At 50.8% G+C, this 18,213-nt stretch overlaps 7 protein-coding genes across 7 annotated transcripts; 4 read left to right on the top strand and 3 right to left on the bottom strand.

The window, feature by feature from the left end:
- Positions 1-4,399: 4,399 nt before the first annotated feature.
- On the bottom strand, positions 4,400-5,392 carry GT037_001305 (uncharacterized protein; the record flags this gene model as incomplete). Its single annotated transcript, XM_038926352.1, has 2 exons — positions 4,400-4,940; positions 4,989-5,392. 2 exons carry the CDS (start codon positions 5,390-5,392, stop codon positions 4,400-4,402), a joined length of 945 nt encoding a protein of 314 aa, XP_038792208.1.
- Positions 5,393-6,585: 1,193 nt separating this feature from the next.
- GT037_001304 (uncharacterized protein) lies at positions 6,586-8,442 on the top strand (the record flags this gene model as incomplete). The annotated part of the gene is made up of 1 exon (XM_038926351.1): positions 6,586-8,442. One exon carries the CDS (start codon positions 6,586-6,588, stop codon positions 8,440-8,442), a length of 1,857 nt encoding a protein of 618 aa, XP_038792207.1.
- A 392-nt stretch (positions 8,443-8,834) lies between these two features.
- GT037_001303 (arf gtpase activating protein) lies at positions 8,835-10,472 on the bottom strand (the record flags this gene model as incomplete). The annotated part of the gene is made up of 5 exons (XM_038926350.1): positions 8,835-9,052; positions 9,105-9,919; positions 9,971-10,154; positions 10,213-10,348; positions 10,401-10,472. 5 exons carry the CDS (start codon positions 10,470-10,472, stop codon positions 8,835-8,837), a joined length of 1,425 nt encoding a protein of 474 aa, XP_038792206.1.
- A 597-nt stretch (positions 10,473-11,069) lies between these two features.
- Positions 11,070-11,840, top strand: GT037_001302 (uncharacterized protein; the record flags this gene model as incomplete). Its single annotated transcript, XM_038926349.1, has 1 exon — positions 11,070-11,840. The coding sequence occupies one exon, from the start codon at positions 11,070-11,072 to the stop codon at positions 11,838-11,840; it is 771 nt and encodes a 256-aa protein (XP_038792205.1).
- A 445-nt stretch (positions 11,841-12,285) lies between these two features.
- Positions 12,286-14,431, top strand: GT037_001301 (nucleolar gtp-binding protein 1; the record flags this gene model as incomplete). Its single annotated transcript, XM_038926348.1, has 3 exons — positions 12,286-12,368; positions 12,489-14,334; positions 14,390-14,431. The coding sequence occupies 3 exons, from the start codon at positions 12,286-12,288 to the stop codon at positions 14,429-14,431; spliced, it is 1,971 nt and encodes a 656-aa protein (XP_038792204.1).
- A 474-nt stretch (positions 14,432-14,905) lies between these two features.
- Positions 14,906-15,928, bottom strand: GT037_001300 (bifunctional dihydrofolate reductase-thymidylate synthase; the record flags this gene model as incomplete). The annotated part of the gene is made up of 1 exon (XM_038926347.1): positions 14,906-15,928. One exon carries the CDS (start codon positions 15,926-15,928, stop codon positions 14,906-14,908), a length of 1,023 nt encoding a protein of 340 aa, XP_038792203.1.
- A 202-nt stretch (positions 15,929-16,130) lies between these two features.
- GT037_001299 (uncharacterized protein) lies at positions 16,131-17,820 on the top strand (the record flags this gene model as incomplete). The annotated part of the gene is made up of 4 exons (XM_038926346.1): positions 16,131-16,309; positions 16,356-16,626; positions 16,672-17,157; positions 17,203-17,820. 4 exons carry the CDS (start codon positions 16,131-16,133, stop codon positions 17,818-17,820), a joined length of 1,554 nt encoding a protein of 517 aa, XP_038792202.1.
- Positions 17,821-18,213: the final 393 nt, after the last annotated feature.

The raw sequence follows: 18,213 nt of genomic DNA, 5'->3' as shown, positions 1-18,213 counted from the left end.
CTACTGGAGGAGCTTTACTCTAACTGGCGCGTCTTAGCGACCTGGACCCTAGATCCAAAGCTTGATTTCTACATGGGCTGATGCCATATGTACGCCTGTCATCCGTTTGCCATTTTCGACAAGGTGATTGACAGGCGCTCCCCACATTCGCTAATCCCTTCCGTCAATGATTGCGAAAGGCACGTGATCTTCACGCAGACGCTGACGTCGTGGTTATGGGGGGTGCGCACACGACTCGGCATTCAATAGCACATGCAGTACTTTGCGGAAGTCTCATCCTGATCCCCACGCCCTCGATATTGGTACCTTCGGTTGAGGCCCTTTATGATGCTGGGCATCAATTGCAGGTTCTCAATGCAGCATGCTCCTTGAATAGGGGCCGTTGCAAGGCCGTCGCACAAGAAGGAATTTGGTTCACAAAGTGACCGGATCGCATGGCAGTCTCTTCGGCCATCACTATTGCTGGTAGAGTCCCGTGGCGCCCAAAAGCATCTCCGTGGGGCAATTAGGTACAGGCTCAACCATCGAGGTAGTTCACAACATTTGCCGGCTATATACGACTATGCGCCTGTTGCGTTCCAAATCTTACATACAGCAGGCGAAATGTTCATAACGATAGAATTACAGCCTTGGTGCAGAAGTTGTTGAAGCTTCTTCCATAACCTTTCCATCTACAAGGAATCGGCCGCGCATCTCATCATTAATACCGTTGTATCAGGGTCCAGACGCCACGCTATATCTTCTTGCTTACTTCCCTCAAGTGGCAGCTACAGGACACCCACGAACCATCCAAGGGTTGCGAGCCTTGCGCAGGTACGACTCCGCTGCGACGGAAGCGCGTACAAGACTCTACTAGCGTAACGACGCCTGCAGCATACACCGCTTGATATTACATGAAGATAGTTGATCAGGGTGAACGCGAACTTTTTCCGACGCCACGGTTGAACGCCACCAGCTTACGCTTTTGCCTCACGCTTGGTGTCCGTCACTACTGCGTATGCGCATGGCTCTTTTCCAAACCCCCGATTTGTCGTCGTCAGATCTAGTAATTAGCATGTTTCATCCCCAGGTTCCGGTGCGCGGGTTCCTCAGGGACGGGACGCATCCGAAGGATGCTTCGGTGTCTGACAATGATCGGCTACCCATGTCAACGATCCCGGTAGGTTACATGCATGTCATTGCAACGACACCCAGTCTTACGTGAACACTGCGTATCGAAGTCACTAAACACTCACCTAGGTGCGTTTATGGTGTTGTACTAGACTCAGAAGCGCCACAGTACAGCGACTGCATTCACATTCGTGAACCATCTCAACCATTGACAATATGAAGACACTGCGCTGGCTTTTTTCTCACATACGACCAGAGGCTCAAGATCATAGCGCTTCCCGTTCGCTCAGCGGTACTCAAGCTTGAGACCGGCGGATTAGTAGTCAGGTGGGTGACCACTGGCGAATCCCTGCTGTTGTATGTTTTTGTATTTTCGTATGCGACCGACCGCAATGCAACGTTTTCTACTCAATTAAGCGTTCAGCTATTTTCCTTTCGTTCTACGGAATGTATTATTTCTGTATTCTTCATTCCCATACTATCTACATGATAGGTCTAGTCATCACCTCTGATGACAAAGCAAGTCGGGTACCTTATCAACCAAATTGACTTTTACCCAAAACCCTACTTGTCTTTTTACGATTATTTTGTGCGCGCTTTCTTACTATTCCACATTCAGCTTGCTGCGCATGAAGCATGCTCTTTGCTTATCTAAATTCCTTTTGGCTGGGCAACTCCAACCAAGCTGAGAGGCTTGAGAGGCGAAATGTAAGTGACATCTAGCTTTAAAATTTTCTGATAAAACAGCCAATGATTGGCATGAACGATTGATGTTATGTGGTGTGGTCAAGCATGAACAACATTATTGCTGTTACGTGCCTTACTACGTTGTATCGCATTGTCTATTCGTACCTGCGATCTCCTCGCCTCCGCGGGCTGTGACTACGACATGTACCTCAGTCCATTTACGACTAGTGTCGATGATTAGCATTAACCTGCGCATGCACCGGTCCTTCTTTTGCTTCGTTCTAGCTTTGATTCCGGCCTCTCTCCAAGCTCTTTCCATGGTGTGGCGTTCACTTCCAGAACCTGGTTCAGTTCGAAACATCAAGCACATTTTACACTATGCCTAACCTGCCCGATATCAATATTTGCTGTTGACATCACTGCATAATTTGACTCTACTCAGCTGATGGTGTGCCATGCTTCTACAGCGCACGTTGTATCGGAACAAGTCCAAGGGCCGAACAGTCAAGTTCTATCGTCAGGCCTGGAGCGTGAGTAGCGTGTTAGCCTAGTACAAATGATGGTGTGTGGACAAAGCATCTCGATGCTGTTGACCTGAGCTTCCCAGGTCTAGAACACCTTGGTAACGATCCTTGGTAGTTCAAAGAGGCAGCTAGAGACCATTCTATAGTAGATCAAGGATGGCTGGGGCCGATTCTCGGAAGCTTTTCTGATTGCTGTAGGAGCAGGCAGAGCTGAAGCAGGGACAGATTTTGTACGATCCACGGGATATAGATTCTAGCCGGAGATCGCATCTCTGAATTCTGTCATACAGTGAGAAGAAGAGAAGATGGCTCTCTTGTATCCATTGCCATGGCTGAAGGGGATAGTGGCTATCTTGTAAACAAGGTTCACTGCACGGCAAGCACTTGAGGAAAGGACCATATGGTCAAATGTATCGACTGCAGACGATGGGGCCGCTGAGGGAGCGACTCAATTCTCAAGAATTTGGGTTGAGACAAGCAGACATAAGGGTGACCTGATGTAGCCTGGAGTTCTGACTTCGCATGACTTAGAATATAGGTTGAACTAGTCGGCTGCGAGCGTGTAATCCATGAGCATCATTTGGTCAATCTAAAGGAGGTACTGCAGGACGATATCGACACATGCAATTCCATAAGTGCTTTTGTCTTAGGATTTCAACTTTGGATCGTAAAGCATGCATCTTAGAACTCTGATTTGGGCCCCTTAGCAACATTCGCGCTAACAACAAAACTGAGGTATCGCTATCAGTGGCCACCTTCTCTTGGATAGCTCAGACGTACGTAGTTGTTATGCTTTTAAATACATCTAGTAGCTCGAAGTGCAAATTGCAATGCATCGTTGGTGCGAAACACGGCAGTGTCTGTGTCAACAGAACAAGACTATCACACAGCCAATGCACAAGTACGGCAATGCCTTTAGTAGACTCATGTTGTACAATGTTGCAACGACGTAAGGATCGCTCCAGCTATAACATCTATGTTTCGGCCAAGACGTAGAAAGGAGGCATTGGGCTCTTGGAAATTTCGCCAGACTGTCTTGGACCAAAAGCAATGCCGGGCAGATCGCCCCAACACTCGCAAAGCGTATCCAATGGCTTCCAATAGCCTTTTTACACGTCCGTAGTGCCCCCGAGGGGCTTGATGGTAGAGATTTCTCGAAGTGGGGTAGTCAGGGGTAGCAGGAAAAGTGCCCCGCCAACACGCACAAGATGTCAAAATCTTCTGCTACAGTTGCTAAGTGACTTCCAAACGTTTCTCGAATGTTTCCACCAAGACATCGTCAGCCATGCCGTCGCTATGCCGATTTTTCAAACTTTGATTATACAGACATAGCTTTTTCGTCTCTCCATCCAAGTCCGATATGGTCTAGTGGCTAGGATTTGCCGCTCTCATCTGCAGAGTCTGTTCACTGTACAGTGCCGGCAAGGCCCGGGTTCGATTCCCGGTGTCGGAATATGATCTTGTTGCCTCTTCTTTTTGACCAGAAAGTACCTTTCTTCCTGCTGTTTAACTCTGTAGGAGGGCTGGCGATTTTTTGGAGCGCAAAACACCAGTAACCCCAACAACATCTTTATCTTTCCACTTCTCGGATGGTTATTTCTTGTATAGTACAGCAGGTACAGTCACCGACGAGGAAGGCACTTGAGCAGTGCCTCCCCTATACCACACTCTAACGGTATACATGTTATATTCTTCCTCAAGAATCCACAAAAAAAGTGTTAGTGTACAACTCCAAGTTGGGTTCTGGGTTCCAAAGTATGATTTAATAAACGGCTATTCATCTATGGTCATGTAGGTTGTGCATCGTACGTTGTCTTGAGCAGGTATACGAAGATTTATTCTGTTTGAGTCGTGCTGTCTCGCGCCGAGTCGATCGAGAATCGCACCATAAGAAAAAAAACTATAATGACTGACATTGGTATACAACAGATAGTGACAGTAGACACTGGACGTTCGCTAATTGTCAGAAAAGAATCCCAAACCATCCGACTATGGACAAAGTGCAAACGCCGATGATGATCCTTACAACAGTTGGCTGCTAGGCCAGCTCTCTTCCATCCCACCGATTGTTTTCTAGCTTATGCCTCACGGAGTACCGCCGCCGTGTATCCGTTCTGTCCGGTACTTGCGTTTCCAGCTCCGCTCTTCAACCAGCAGTTCGCTCCGTTGGCAGTTTCGTACCGTCCACGAAAGTCGGAGCTGATCACAGCGGCTTTGCATGTATTGTTCGTGCTACTGTCCATAGCGCTGTACTGACTGCACGCGTCAACGCATTGCTCCAAGGTATATGCAGTAAAGCTCATGAGGTTAGAATCTAGTATGTTGGTACTGTCGAGGCAGCTATACGTGTAAACACCATTGATGTCCGATTTCTTGCCTTCCAACCGACTCGATATGAGGAGTGTGGACGGACAAGTGGTATTGATCGACTGGATGGTGCCGAAGGGTAGCGCTATGTAGTCCGTTCCCGTGCCTTGAGATCCATCCGTTGGGTTGTCCGTTGGACTCTCTGGTAATGTGTCTGAGGCACTTGCCGGAGCGCTCGCCAATGTAGGCGTAGGCATTAGTGTCATATTCGAGCTCTGTGCAGCCTGTTCAGCAGCCAGGGCTTCAGCCTTCCTAACAGAAAATTAGGCAATGGCAAAGGATGGCACAAAAAAGACATACTTGTCGGCTTTCTCTTGCACGACCAGACCTCCTCCTATGCTGGTACCCACGAGTGCAGCCACTATGGTAAACGACATGGCAATTGTAAACCAGTATTTGCGCCGTCTGTGGGCAAAGAACTTCTTCCACATGTCAGGTGGAACCTGAATGTGAGGCGCTTGATCCGGTAGATCACGTCCATTTCGATATGACAAAAGGTCATGAGAGTTTCCAGTACGTGTTGATGCTGCATCTCGCTGTGAGCGATCGCGTCCATCGTGATCATCATTGTGGAGTTGTGGTAGCTTCGTGTCACCATGTCCAGAGTAGCGGTTAACTGCCTCGGGATAAGTCTCAGGCTGTGCGATCTGCAAACCATCTGACATATCCGGCCTCTCTGACTTCTCCGGTTCTGACTTCTCCATCGTGCATGTGGTCTGCTGCAAGCCTGAGATTGGGTTTGGGGACGGTTAAAATAATCGCATAACTGATGTGAGGGACCAAGTCGAGTATAAGTGTACTTATTTGCTGTCTAGTATCCTTGTAAAAGGCGCCCGGTAATCGAAATATGCGTGTTGACTTATCAAATTTAGTTGCAATTGCAGCAAAATAACATAGGGCTGCCGAAATCTCCTGATTGATCACGGTTCTATGCATTGTAGATATGCGGGGTGATGTCGAAAGTCCTCTTATCTCGACAGGAAGGCAAGTCCCAGCGTAAATTGCTGAAGGATTCCACGTATAGAAGAGCTTAGGGGGGAAATCAAGTACACCGATCAGCTAGGTTGATGCCTTTATAGGAAATCCCTTGCTCGCTCCTTACTGATTCTGACCCTTGCGCAAAGCTTGGCCAAATTATCATGCCACCACCTTTGAATAGGGTTAGCCTTCAATGAAGGAAGGAGAATTGTTTTGAAATAATGGTATATCCCGTTCTTATGGCTTTTCCCGCATCTCTTGAGAGGTCAGCTTACCACTCAGTGCGCATTCCAAGGACATGTAAAGATACACGGAAGATTGTCAACCTCATAAGTTGGTGCTGTTTCTCTGGGAAGAGGGCAGTTCGGAATCACATTCTTTCCAGCTGGTAATCTTCTGAATTTGCTGCGCGTGGATTTGCGCTGTTACCTAGGTTTATGCTTCCAACATCTGAGCGCCTGACCAACCTTCCTTTATTGGATAAAATAAACTCGGATCTTCGTGGAGGCTCATAGCACATTATAAACATGAGCTGCATATGTGGGTGTGTCGTTCTGACAATGTCGAGGATTGGGGGTCGAACGCGAAGAAGAGTTGAGCACAGCCACCGCCACACAATGACGTACTTCCCCGGAAAGTCCGTCACAAGAACGAGCAGAGCGACAAATCTTCCTAGCGCTTGTGATGCTATCACATGCTGTGGCGCAGCTCGGAATAGGTATCGTCTCTCTTCTCAACTTTCACACACGTAATCTATTTCACCTTCCAGGCAGCAACTTTTCGCACATCTGCAAAGTTGATGTCGCAAGTTTTGTGAAAACTCTCGCGCCTGCAACTGCAGTCCTCCTTTTTGTCACGAATTGTTTCGTGATCGTGACCTTTCCATCTACTCGCCACCTACGACAACCCATCTCCCGCTATGGACATCCCACGCGGCCACGCAGCAATGCCTCTTACAGAAGTTGACTTCTTGGATTTTGTCTACAACTACTTCAAAGCAGAGTACTATCCTATTCGCTCATTCTGGTCAACAGCAACTGCCTTCCCCCGCCAAACCGAACGATGGATAGCCATGGGCCACGAATTGTCACCACTCGTCGTGCGGCCCGCAAATGCGCAGGCGCAGAAAGATTTGGAATCTTTGGATTACTTCACAAGGAAATGGAATCTGGATGCCGGTTTTGTCAGAGGCTTGATTATCAGGTTCGCAAAGTACGAGTTGCATGAAAGATTAGAAAAGAGGCTGTATGAATGCGCGAGACTAGATTTGATGGTAAGAAAGGCGCTGAAAGAGAAGCACTTGATCGACGCACTATGGCCGAGCCCTGCGCCACGAAACATTGCGAAAGAGCTCTTGCAACAAGGTGTTCAAGCTCGCCAATGGTTCGGCGACATGTTCAACAAATACTTCCGCGTTCTACAGTCCCTTGATTCTTTCCAACTTCGCCCAGAAGTCGACCACCACATGAAAACTAGCGGAAAGCTGATGTTGATACCCTTTGTGGACCATCTGGTCTTCGGAGCGGTTGATCCCATCATACCAATTGTATCGAAAGGGGCAGGCTATGCAAATGCCAAAGGGAGAGATAACAGAAATACCCCCGGTTTTGGTGAGCCAGCCAAGTTGGAGATCAGGTTCGATGCACCTACCGAGGTGACGGATACGTATACAAAGAGCGTCGTACGGCAGTGCCAGTGTATGAAGTGTGGCACCAAGAGGGATGTGCAGGTTGTAATTTCCGTGGACCCCAATCCCAATGCTGGAGTAAGTGCAGGTACATCATCCACAAGTCGACGACGCGACGCTGCAACGTCGCACTCAAGGACCGCACAGCGCTACAGTCCAGGTTATCAGATGCCCAGTCAAGACGATGCAGCGCCCCCTCGCCAACCTCCTCGACCACAACCTCAACCTCTGGAAGCTGAAGTCTCAGAAAGACCATCAACACCCGACCTCAAGAAACAATGCCCTCGTTGTACATTCCTCAACGACCCCAATCTCACAAGTTGCGAGATGTGCGAAGCGCCCTTGCCAGAAACCCCTATCCAGAAACCTCCCAGTCCAGCCGCCAACAGGAAGGTTCCTTCGCACTCCCACTCCGCATCACACCCACCTCCTAGTGTACCAAAGAGTAGGGAAGAAGCATTGAAGCAAGAACAGAGACCCGGAGCGCCAAACAGGCATAGCCTGAGTGCAAGCTTATTCTCCATATTCCCATTCTCGCAACAGCAACAGCAAGAGCACCATGCCAAGCTGCCGCCCACACAGCAGGTTGATACATCACCAGCCATACAGTCATCCTCGCGACAACCAACGGGGAACCAAGAAGAAGTTAGACCATCTTCAAAGGAAGGAAAGAAACCAAGTGTCTCACCACCTACATCTTCTCATGCAGAGCCATCCAATTACCGTCACGGCGCCACTACACCAACAAATCCCGTCGACACTACACCAGAAACCTCATTGTCCCGAAACCCTGAAATGGCGATGATGCCGCTATCTCCCTCTCCACCGTCTTCTTCCCGCCCGCGTCCTGCACCGGCTGGCCTGCCTAGTAATCTCATGGATGACTTTGTTCCCGTGTCATCAACTTTCCCCAAGGACGACGAAGATGAAGATGCTGGGTGGGGTTCAATGAGCCGGGAGGAGGCCCATGAGCATGATAGTAGTAATGACGAGGATGAAAGTAGCGAACTGAGGGGCAATGGCGGGTTGATTGATTTGGATGCGGTAGCGAGGGAGGAAGCTGATGTTTGGGGAGATAGAGATGATTGAGCACGTTAGCTTCGAGGTAGTATGAGGCGTTTGGACGGGGATTGGTAGACATTTTGCCACTTTGTTTTACCTGTCAGCAATATCTGGTGTGAACAGTCGCAGCCCTGACCACCCGGAGACGATTATGAAGTTTGATTGAAGGACTAGTGTTTGCGTGCGTTTGTCTATTACTCCCAAACACCATTTCCAAGCTCAGTTCTTGAGCGGAAAAGAATACACAGTAGAAACCAAGACAACTCCACGCTTCATAGGATCGCCTCTCCAAGCTCCGTTCGATACGCCCAGTGTCTGCCCACATTTTGTTCACCACTTGCGACGAGCTTTCCCCACGAGGTCAATCGTGCCCTCCGTACACCAGCTGAGCTTGTTCAGTGCATGGCCTCAAGGCTACCCTACGAGTTGAGGTAGTTCCGGACTGCACCCTGTAGTTTTGTAGCGCCCTCGCCAAGCATGTTCGTCAGGTTCTCAAGATCGTCGCCAGCCGTGAGACCAAACTTGCGAACAAAGTCCTTGGCAGCGGTTTCAAGGTCACCGTAGTCTTCTTCCGCGACATCGTCCTCGGGTCGACCGAAGTATGCGTTGGAGGAGATGGCGCTTGCGCCTTCAAAGCCTTCACACAAAGTTAGCAACACAAAACATGTGCTTTCGCAGAGGATGCATACCTGATAGCCTCTCCTTGGCCTGCGCGGTTGCGCTGGGATCGAATGCGTTTCGTCCGAAGAACTCGTCACTCGATATACCCTTTTGCGTACCAAATTTCTCCCGCGCGTACTTCTCCCCGTCGTCTTGCGCAGGCTTTCCTACGCTGCCAAAGCCACCCATCTTTTTCTGTGCTACAGGCTTCTTCGCGGCACCTACTTGCCCGAAACCCAGACGTTGTACGCCCATGCCTAACCTCTCCATATCTTGGCTGGAGCGCTCGGGCTTGGAAGTAGAACCGAAACCACCTCGTGGTGGCGATACGGGAGTGGGAGAGACGATGGCTGACGCCTCAGGAGCTTTCGATTTTGTGGCGGCGGCAGCCTCAGCAGCTTCGGCTTCGGGGTCATAGCCCAACTTCTCAATACGCTCTGCCTCTTCGCGAGCCTTTCGCTCTGCTTCCTCGAAATCCAGGCCTCCGTCAGCAGCAACCACCTTTTTTGCTCCGAGGCCCTTCTTCTTCGCGCCCAAGATGTTCTTCTTCGGCGCAGCGCCTGTGGCCGTCTTGCGAACGGCTGCCGGCTTTGCAGCGGGTGTGCTCGATTCGGAGCCGCCGACAAGTGGCGACTTGGGGCGATCGGTTCCGTTGCCGTTAGCACCAGGCTTCAGGAAGGGTGATCCAACCTTTGGTGTACCGGCACGCGAAGGTGGGTTCGACGGTCGCTTGATGGTGGGCTTGTCCCATGAGGAGAAAAAGTCGTCGTCTTCGCCAGCTGGAGTGTTGGTGCCGTCAGTGCCAGTCTCTGGTACATCTGTGATTACAACCTCGTTAGGGTATCTAGTAAATTCAAATTAGCATAAGTCACCCTGGACGACTGCTGTTCCGTACAATCTGGCGTCCGCAGCACAGCGCCTAGTCAGCTCCTCCTTGTACTTGGTGGCAGCATTGCTGGTGTATTTGGCTTTGTGGTCTTTGCTCGCAAGTGCGGCGGAGCCTCCATGCGATTGGAAGTATTTGGTAGCGCTTTCGTTACCACCGACTTTCATGATCCGTAATTGGTCCCATTGCCAGACTGTCGTTGGTCAGTATATGTACTGTATATGGTGTCCGTGGGTCTTAGGTGAACGTACTGTCGAGGTTGGTGGATCGCACGAAGGAAATGTGGACGCCCATGTTACGATGGTTGGACGAGCAGTCGAGGCATAGGTAGATGCCGAACGGTACGGAGCTCCATGTTGGGTTCTTTGCGCCGCAGTCGAAGCATATCTAGACATATGTTAGGCATTGCTCGAATCTCTCTATTCAAAAGACGACGTACTTTGTTCGCGGGCTTCGACTTCAATTTGGTGAAGATGTTTTGCGACTCGGTCTTGGTGGCGAGGGCAGCCATGGTGAAGACTGGGTAGGAATGGTCGGGTTGGCGGTAAAGGAGTCGAGCTGTGGTGGGGATAATTTGGGTTGCGGCGCCGGGAATGCTAGGGTGTCCTATGGAAGCCGCGCTTGACACGTGATAAGCGCGATTACGCTCCAGGCGGCACTTCGATGTCACAGCTTCAACATTCTACCTTCACTCTGCGAGTCTTCGCATACTTCACACAGCTCACTCAAGCTTACCTTGTTTGGTATGGCACTCGCCACGTGTCTGGGTTCTCTGTACAGGCCAGGGAGGCCTGAGGATACCGCTTGACGATGCTACGCGCTCACTTCGTGTGCCTGGACTTGTTCGCTGAAATGTAGATACAGCTAGGGCTGTTGCTAATGACTATGATAAGGTTACTCATCGTATCTGTACCTTGCCTACACATATGACGCAGATTCTGGACCCCATCTTCCTATCTTCCCGTCCCACGACCTAATCCGACAGCACAAGTGGGGTATGCATGTATATCTGGAGGCGTATTGCCTCGTCTTTATACAGCAGTACTCTCCTATTGTACATCATTGCTACCGAAAGAGACACCTTGCAACACCTCACAAGCTTTAAGACATGGCTTCCTCTATTCAAACCGTGCCTGCCCGCCGCGGAGCAGCCACGCTTGTTAAAGCCGGCCGGAAGATAAAGATTACAAACACTCATGGCAACCAAGTCGTCGATACCTGGGCAATCGCGCTTCCTTCCTCCGTCCTCACGGCTGCATCATCAAAGGTTGAAGCACCCCTCTACCCAAACGCGACTTCCGACTCGCCCTCCAAGTATTCTACTACTGCCAATACCGCCGCCAGCGCACCCGAATACATGTCCATGTGCCATTGCCGGGCAAGTTTACTGAAAGTGACGCCTGCAGTAGGAGATGTCATGGTTAGTCAGAAGAGGGCGCCGATGGTCAAGATGGTGGAAGATACAAGTCCCGGCGTGCATGACACTTTGGTCGCAGCATGTGATAGATGGCGGTACAGTGAACTGGGCGTCAACGGCTACCACGAGTCTTGTACAGACAACTTCTGGGACGCATTGGAGGAGCTTACTGCATCACTGTCTCTATCGACTGAGCAAAAGGAGGCCCTAGAAGGCCTACAAACAAAGATGGGGTGCAGGGTTCCAGATCCGTTCAATCTGTTCATGAATATTCCTGTCACACAGGAAGGAGAGGGTGCGAAGAGAGGCATCAGTTTCGAAGAACCGAAAACGAGGCCCGGAGACTATGTAGTCTTGGAAGCGCTCAGAGACGTGGTTGTCGTTATGAGTGCATGCCCGCAGGACGTTCTTACGATCAACGGAAAGAATCCCGTAGATGCTCATTACCAGGTTGTGGACTGAAGCATCGGTACCCACAGAATTGACTCATTGAGCTACCGATGTACTTCGATGCAATATAACAAAGGTCTATCCGAGTTGATCTCAGATTCGACTACAACGAGTCTGGACCCGCCGAGTCTAGAATGATGAAAACGAGCGATATCATACATGCTCTTATGAGATCAAATCTAGATAGCCAATGCGCCATTCACCCTACCATATTCTTTCTGCTCGTGTCTGCACCCAGCTGTGCCCCCAGGACAGGCCATTTGCACAGGCGTCTGTTCGGATGTGCAGGTCAGCAATCGAGGCGCTAGCGCGACCGGATGCGGGACTAGCTTCGGTGAGGCGAACTATTTGGACGTGCCCCACACGGTGGTATCGATAGTCTCTCGAACTTTTTTGCCCTGAAGTTCTGGAAAGCGCAGACCGCCTCCCACGACAACAACATACCGCAGTCGCCAAAATGAAGACTCAGTGGAAAGACATCCCCGCTGTGCCTACGAGCCAGGAATTTCTGGACATTGTACTTTCCAGGACCCAGAGGAGGTAGGTTCCTTCCCCAAACGCACTCGCGCAAAGCGCCTTCTTTCTGCCGCCCTGCACTGTCGCGATTTTGAAGGCGCAATACGTACCGCACGAAAAGACGAGAAGCTGACAGTTTCCCAGACTGCCGACGCAGATTCGTGCGGGTTTCAAAATCAGCAGAATTCGAGCCTTCTACACGCGAAAAGTCAAGTACACGTCCGAAACCTTTACCGAGCGCCTCAACACCACCATCGAGGCTTTCCCGCGCCTCGCGGATATCCACCCGTTCCACCGCGATCTCCTCAACACCCTGTACGATGCGGACCACTTCCGAATTGCTCTCGGTCAGCTTTCGACTGCAAAGTCGCTGATCGAGACAGTTGCGCGCGACTACGTGCGCCTTCTCAAGTACGGACAATCCCTGTTCCAGTGCAAGCAGCTGAAGAGGGCGGCGCTGGGACGTATGGCTACCATTTGCAAGAGGTTAAAGGACCCTCTAGTCTACCTTGAGCAGGTCAGGCAGCATTTGGGCCGTCTCCCATCTATCGACCCCAACACCCGCACACTCGTCATTGCTGGTTTCCCCAACGTCGGCAAGTCGTCGTTCCTCAAGTCCATCTCAAGAGCCGACGTCGAGGTGCAGCCCTATGCTTTCACAACAAAGAGTCTGTACGTCGGACATTTCGACTACAAGATGCTTCGCTTCCAGGCTGTTGACACGCCTGGTATTCTGGACCACGCACTCGAGGACATGAACACCATCGAACATCAGTCTATCTGCGCCATTGCCCACTTGCGCGCCCACATCCTCTACTTCATGGATCTCAGTGAGCAGTGCGGTTACTCTGTCGCCTCGCAGATCGCCCTCTTCAACAACATCAAGCCTCTATTTGCTAACAAGTTGATCTCTATCGTTGTCAACAAGATCGATCTTATGCGTCCGGAACAGCTCGATCCCGAGACACAGGAACAGCTCCAGGGTATGCTCAAGTCTGGCGAAGTCGAGATGCTAGAGCTGTCCTGCAACACCCTTGAAGGTGTCATGGCTGTGCGAAACTCGGTCTGCGATCGCTTGATCGCTGCTCGCAACGCCGAGAAGCTCAAGGCTGGTACCAACAGCGCCGGCGAGCCTTCCGGCCGTCTTGGTGAACTGCTTCGCCGAATCCACGTTGCCCAACCGTTGGGCGGCGTCACTCGCGAAACATCCATTCCAGAAGCAGTGCTTAACAAGAAGAAGTACGACAAGGAAGATCCTGACAGGCCGCTCCTCGAGCGTGACCTGGAAGAAGAGAATGGTGGAGCTGGTGTGTACAACATCGACCTTCGCAAGAACTACCTTCTCGAGAACGACGAGTGGAAACACGATCGTATTCCTGAGGTCTTCAAGGGCCAGAACGTTTACGACTTCATCGACCCTGATATCGAGGCTAAGCTTGCCGCACTTGAGGCTGAAGAAGAGAAGCTGGAGGCTGAGGGTTTCTACGAGTCGGACGACGATCTGGAGGACGCGGAGGAGGCGGACATTAGGTACAAGGCAGAGCTCATCCGTGAGAAGAGGCAACTCATCCGGAACGAAGCCAAGATGCGCAAGAGTCTCAAGAACAGGGCCGTCATTCCCAGGACTAAGAAGGCGAAGCAGATGTCACAGATGGAATCACATCTCGAAAGTCTCGGCTACGATGCTACAAAGGCTGTTGAGCGTACGACTGCAAAAGCAGAGGCGCGAGGCCGCAGCTTGGCCCGTGGAAGATCAGAGGGTCCTGGTGGCGATGCCATGGACGTTGATACGCCCGGCGCTGCTATGCTTGAGCGTGCTAAGAGCCGAGGCCGCAGCCAGAGCACCAACAGGAGAACCGATGGTGTTACAAACGAGACTGCCGCCTCCAAGGCCGAGAAGCTGGCCAAGCTGTCGCAGAAGAAGATGAACAGGATGGCTAGACAGGGTGAGGCCGATAGGCACCAGACTGGTTCCTTGATCAAGCATTTGGTAAGTTTCTTTATTCTCTCCTGCCTATTTAAAGCGGGTGCTAATGATTGTTCAGACTGCCGGAAAGCGTGGTATCGGAAAGACCAGCCACAGATAAGCAGACCTGAAGTCTTTCGAGTTCTTGCATTGCGTGTTTGCAGGTGGGGAAAATCATGGCTGGCGTTTGGGATGCATTAGATACCAACTCGCTGTTGTTGAAAGCAGCGTGGTAATGCAATACTTCTTTCCATCAGTACTGCATTCTGGACTAGTGCCCTTGTGTGACCTCGTGGTTGGACATTAACTGCTGGAATGAACATCGACGCATAATATGACAATAGTCATCATCATCTAGCTTTACGTCTGATTAGGCTCAGGGTGACGTGAGATCATGATCTGGAAGTCGCACTGCTAGGGCGAGATTAACATCAAACTCTCCTCGTTCATCTCCGAAGATAAGGCAGAAATATAGAGAATATACGTAGTGCATGAGACCTATGCAACATATAGTGTAGCTGCTCTAGCAGGCAATGGGACGTACTCTCGCATTCATCAGATGTTTCATATGTACTAAGCTGCCCACTGGGAAGAACTATACACTCATCTTCATGGATATAGCGGCATGTGGTTTGTAATCCAGGACCTCAAATTCTTCGGCTTTCCAACCATCGATGCTGCCCCCAATCTCTCGGTTGATCTTGAGTGTAGGGAACTCTCGCGGTTCGCGCTCCAGCTGCACCTTCAGCGCATCTATGTGGTCGATGTATACGTGTGCGTCTCCCATTGTATGTGTAAATGTACCGGGCGTCAGGTCGCACACATGAGCTAGCATGTGGGTGAGAAGTGCGTAGGAAGCGATGTTGAAAGGTACACCGAGACCCATATCGCAGGATCTCTGGTAGAGGAGGGAATGTAGGACGCCTCTTGGTCGTTCTTCACCTTGCTTGTGTCCCGGGAAGGAAACATAGAATTGTGCAAACATATGGCAAGGTGGCAAGGCCATCTTCTTGATATCTGCGGGGTTCCATGCGCTCAGTATGATGCGCCGGTCGTAGGGCTTGTTCTTCAACTTGTCGATTATCTCAGCTAGTTGGTCGACACCTTGGCCTGTGTAATCCTCTGCATGTCCCTTGTACTCGGCGCCAAAATGCCGCCACTGAAAGCCGTATACTGGGCCTAGTTCGCCTTCCTCGTAGTGGTTTAGGCCCACCTTGTCGAGGTACTCCCGACTGCCGTTGCCGTCCCAGATCTTGATACCAGCGTCTGAGAGAGACTTGCTGTGTGTACTACCTGCGACAAACCATAGCAACTCGCCAATTACGGCACGAGTGAATACTCTTTTCGTTGTGAGGAGGGGCAGGATGAGTTCTGGTGGCTGTGTAGGGTTGCTCGAAGGTCGCGATAATGCGAACTTCATTTGTGCGGGAAAAGGAATTGCGCGTGTGCCGGTTCCCGTCCTGTCTGGGCGATGCTCGCCATTTTCGAGTATATCGCGGATCAGAGAGAGGTATTGGTGCTCCTCGTGCGCGGGGTTGCTGGGTGGCGGTGTACTCTGCTTCGTGGTGTCTTTGGGAGGCTCGGGAGTTATGACGGGCTCTAGCGCGCTCGGAGGCATTTTTACTGCGGGTCGGAGATTTGTATGTATGTATTTGGGTGCTGTGGTGTAACGTTCAAGTGAAAGTCGCGAGGCGCGTCAGGATCTCCCAAAACCGCGACTGCGCAAGTGGCTCTTGCGGCTCACCGTATCGAATGCTCCCGACCTAACTGCATTCGAATCTGCCACAAAACACCGACACTGGAACACACTCTCTGATAGAATGGCGGAAGAACAAGCAGCTCATCATTTGCTAAACGTAGTCGAAGAGCGAGGTCTCAAAGTTGATCTCGATAACATCCTCTTAGGTTTCGAGGATGTGAAGACCAAGCACGAAGCTGCGGTGTGGGTTGAGGAGTACCTACACGAGGACACCCTGCTCAGTAAAGAAGAGCTAGAATTGTGAGTCCAAACTCTGATTATACGGGCTTTTGCTGACTGAGTCTAGGTACCAGACTCTCAAGAAGAAGGGCCTTTTGCACCAGTACGAAAGCGAGGGTGAACCCATCCGACCCATTTTGGATCATGAAATTGCTGCAGCAGTTGAATCATTGAGAAGCTCCACTACTGCGATTGAGGAGCAGTCCAAAGTTTTGGAGGCACAGAAAGATGCTCTGATGAAGTTGAAAGCTCTTGAAAAGCCCAATTTGGATGTCGAACATGCAAGAAACGAGCGGAGAAGGAAGGAAGGACAAGAAAAAACTCGTCTAGACGTCTCTGTATGTTGTGACAAATTACAAACTCAACTCTTCTAATACGCATAGGTCGATGATGTACTTGCATCCGTCACAGAGCAGATGGACGATGCTCAGCGCGAGATTGATTCTGACAAGTCAACACTGAAAAGCTACCTCTCAGAACGCTTCACGTCAGACGATCAGGTCTTAAGCCGACTCCCTAAGCTAGTGTCTCAGATCGTCACTGAGCCTGAAGTCAGCGAAGACGAGAAGTCGATAGAGCAGTGGTGCAAGGCGATTATTTCCTTTCGTGCTGCAGAGATCAAAGCTCGAGTGGACACTGTGTTTCTCACCAACGCATTAGCAAACTCCCAGAACGGTCTTTCGGAGGAAGCAGAGGCCAATCTTAAAGAGAGAAAGGTCGCCCTGCAAGCTGAACTGGAAGAGCTACACTCTGAAATCGCATCCGTCGCTGAAATGGTTGTCGAGCATGAGATACGCAAGCCGATGACTGAAATGAAGGAGCGTAAAGACAGAGACAGAACACAAGCGCGAACTGCGTGGCTCAACTATGTGAGTAACATCCCAAGAGACATTGGACTATTGCTAACAAGCCAGGTGCTCTCAACACTCGAATACATGGGCAAACGTCTCGGCATAATCAACACTGGAACGCAAGATACTGACGAGTTCCAACAAGCACTTGCGCACGTCCAGGCAGCGGCAGCGAAGCGCACACCAGAGACTCAGGCACTGGTTGCGACACCCGGATTGAAACGCATGAACTCCAGCACCTCCGCTTTTACTCCCATGGTCAAGCTCAAGCCTACATCGACGCTTGAGCTTCCGGTAGCACTTCAAGATGCGCTTCGTCACGCAGGCATATCTTTCAGTCAGGATAACATTGAAAGCTTACAAGATATTCTGCAGCAAGCTCAACTGAAGCGGGGCAAGAAGCTTCAAGATCACTACGAATCTACGGCGACATCGATTCATGACGGACTCGCTGAGCGATCCAGCAAAGCAGACACAGATCTGAGGGCTATTTTGAGCGCGCTATATAAGCACGCGCCATTCCAGCAGGCTAGCTTGATGAACCCAGAGTTGGACGCGCAACTGAAGGCAATGGAGCTTGAGCTTGAGAACAAGGACCGCGAGTTGCTGGATGCAGAAGGTAGCGAACTAAGCTTGAGCGACCCTAAAGTTCGTGCGTTCATCGGGAAATACGGTAAATAAAGCGAAGGTTTTGACAATCAGGTTTCAGGGCTGGTCGGTGCGTTGTCGCGGTGGAGCTGACAAGTCGAGCTGGGATGATCCAGGCGCGTATCAAAGATGGAGTAAACACGACGTGGAGATGTTGTTTAGATGTTGTTTACAGCGCCGAGAAAGCTCTCTTGATGCAAGGTCAAAGTGTCTCTCTTGACCGCTTTGGATCTGCTTGGTGAACATGATCAGCTCGTCGGTTGCAAGCGATGGAAGCCACATGTTCGCGGGTGGAGCTATGGGGGAGGAAGGACCTCGGACTGGTCGCGAGGAGTGATGAGCTGCAGCTAGTCGGCCCCCATGTGGCTAGCACCCAGCCCCCGAATAACACTAAACATCATCGGCCCCTGTCAAGGCTGCCCTGAG

This window comes from Alternaria burnsii, assembly GCF_013036055.1.
Source record: "Alternaria burnsii strain CBS107.38 chromosome Unknown 705, whole genome shotgun sequence".
Classification (NCBI taxonomy): domain Eukaryota; kingdom Fungi; phylum Ascomycota; class Dothideomycetes; order Pleosporales; family Pleosporaceae; genus Alternaria; species Alternaria burnsii.
The sequence above is the reverse complement of the archived record's forward strand: the minus strand, read 5'-3'. Positions and strand labels throughout refer to the sequence as shown.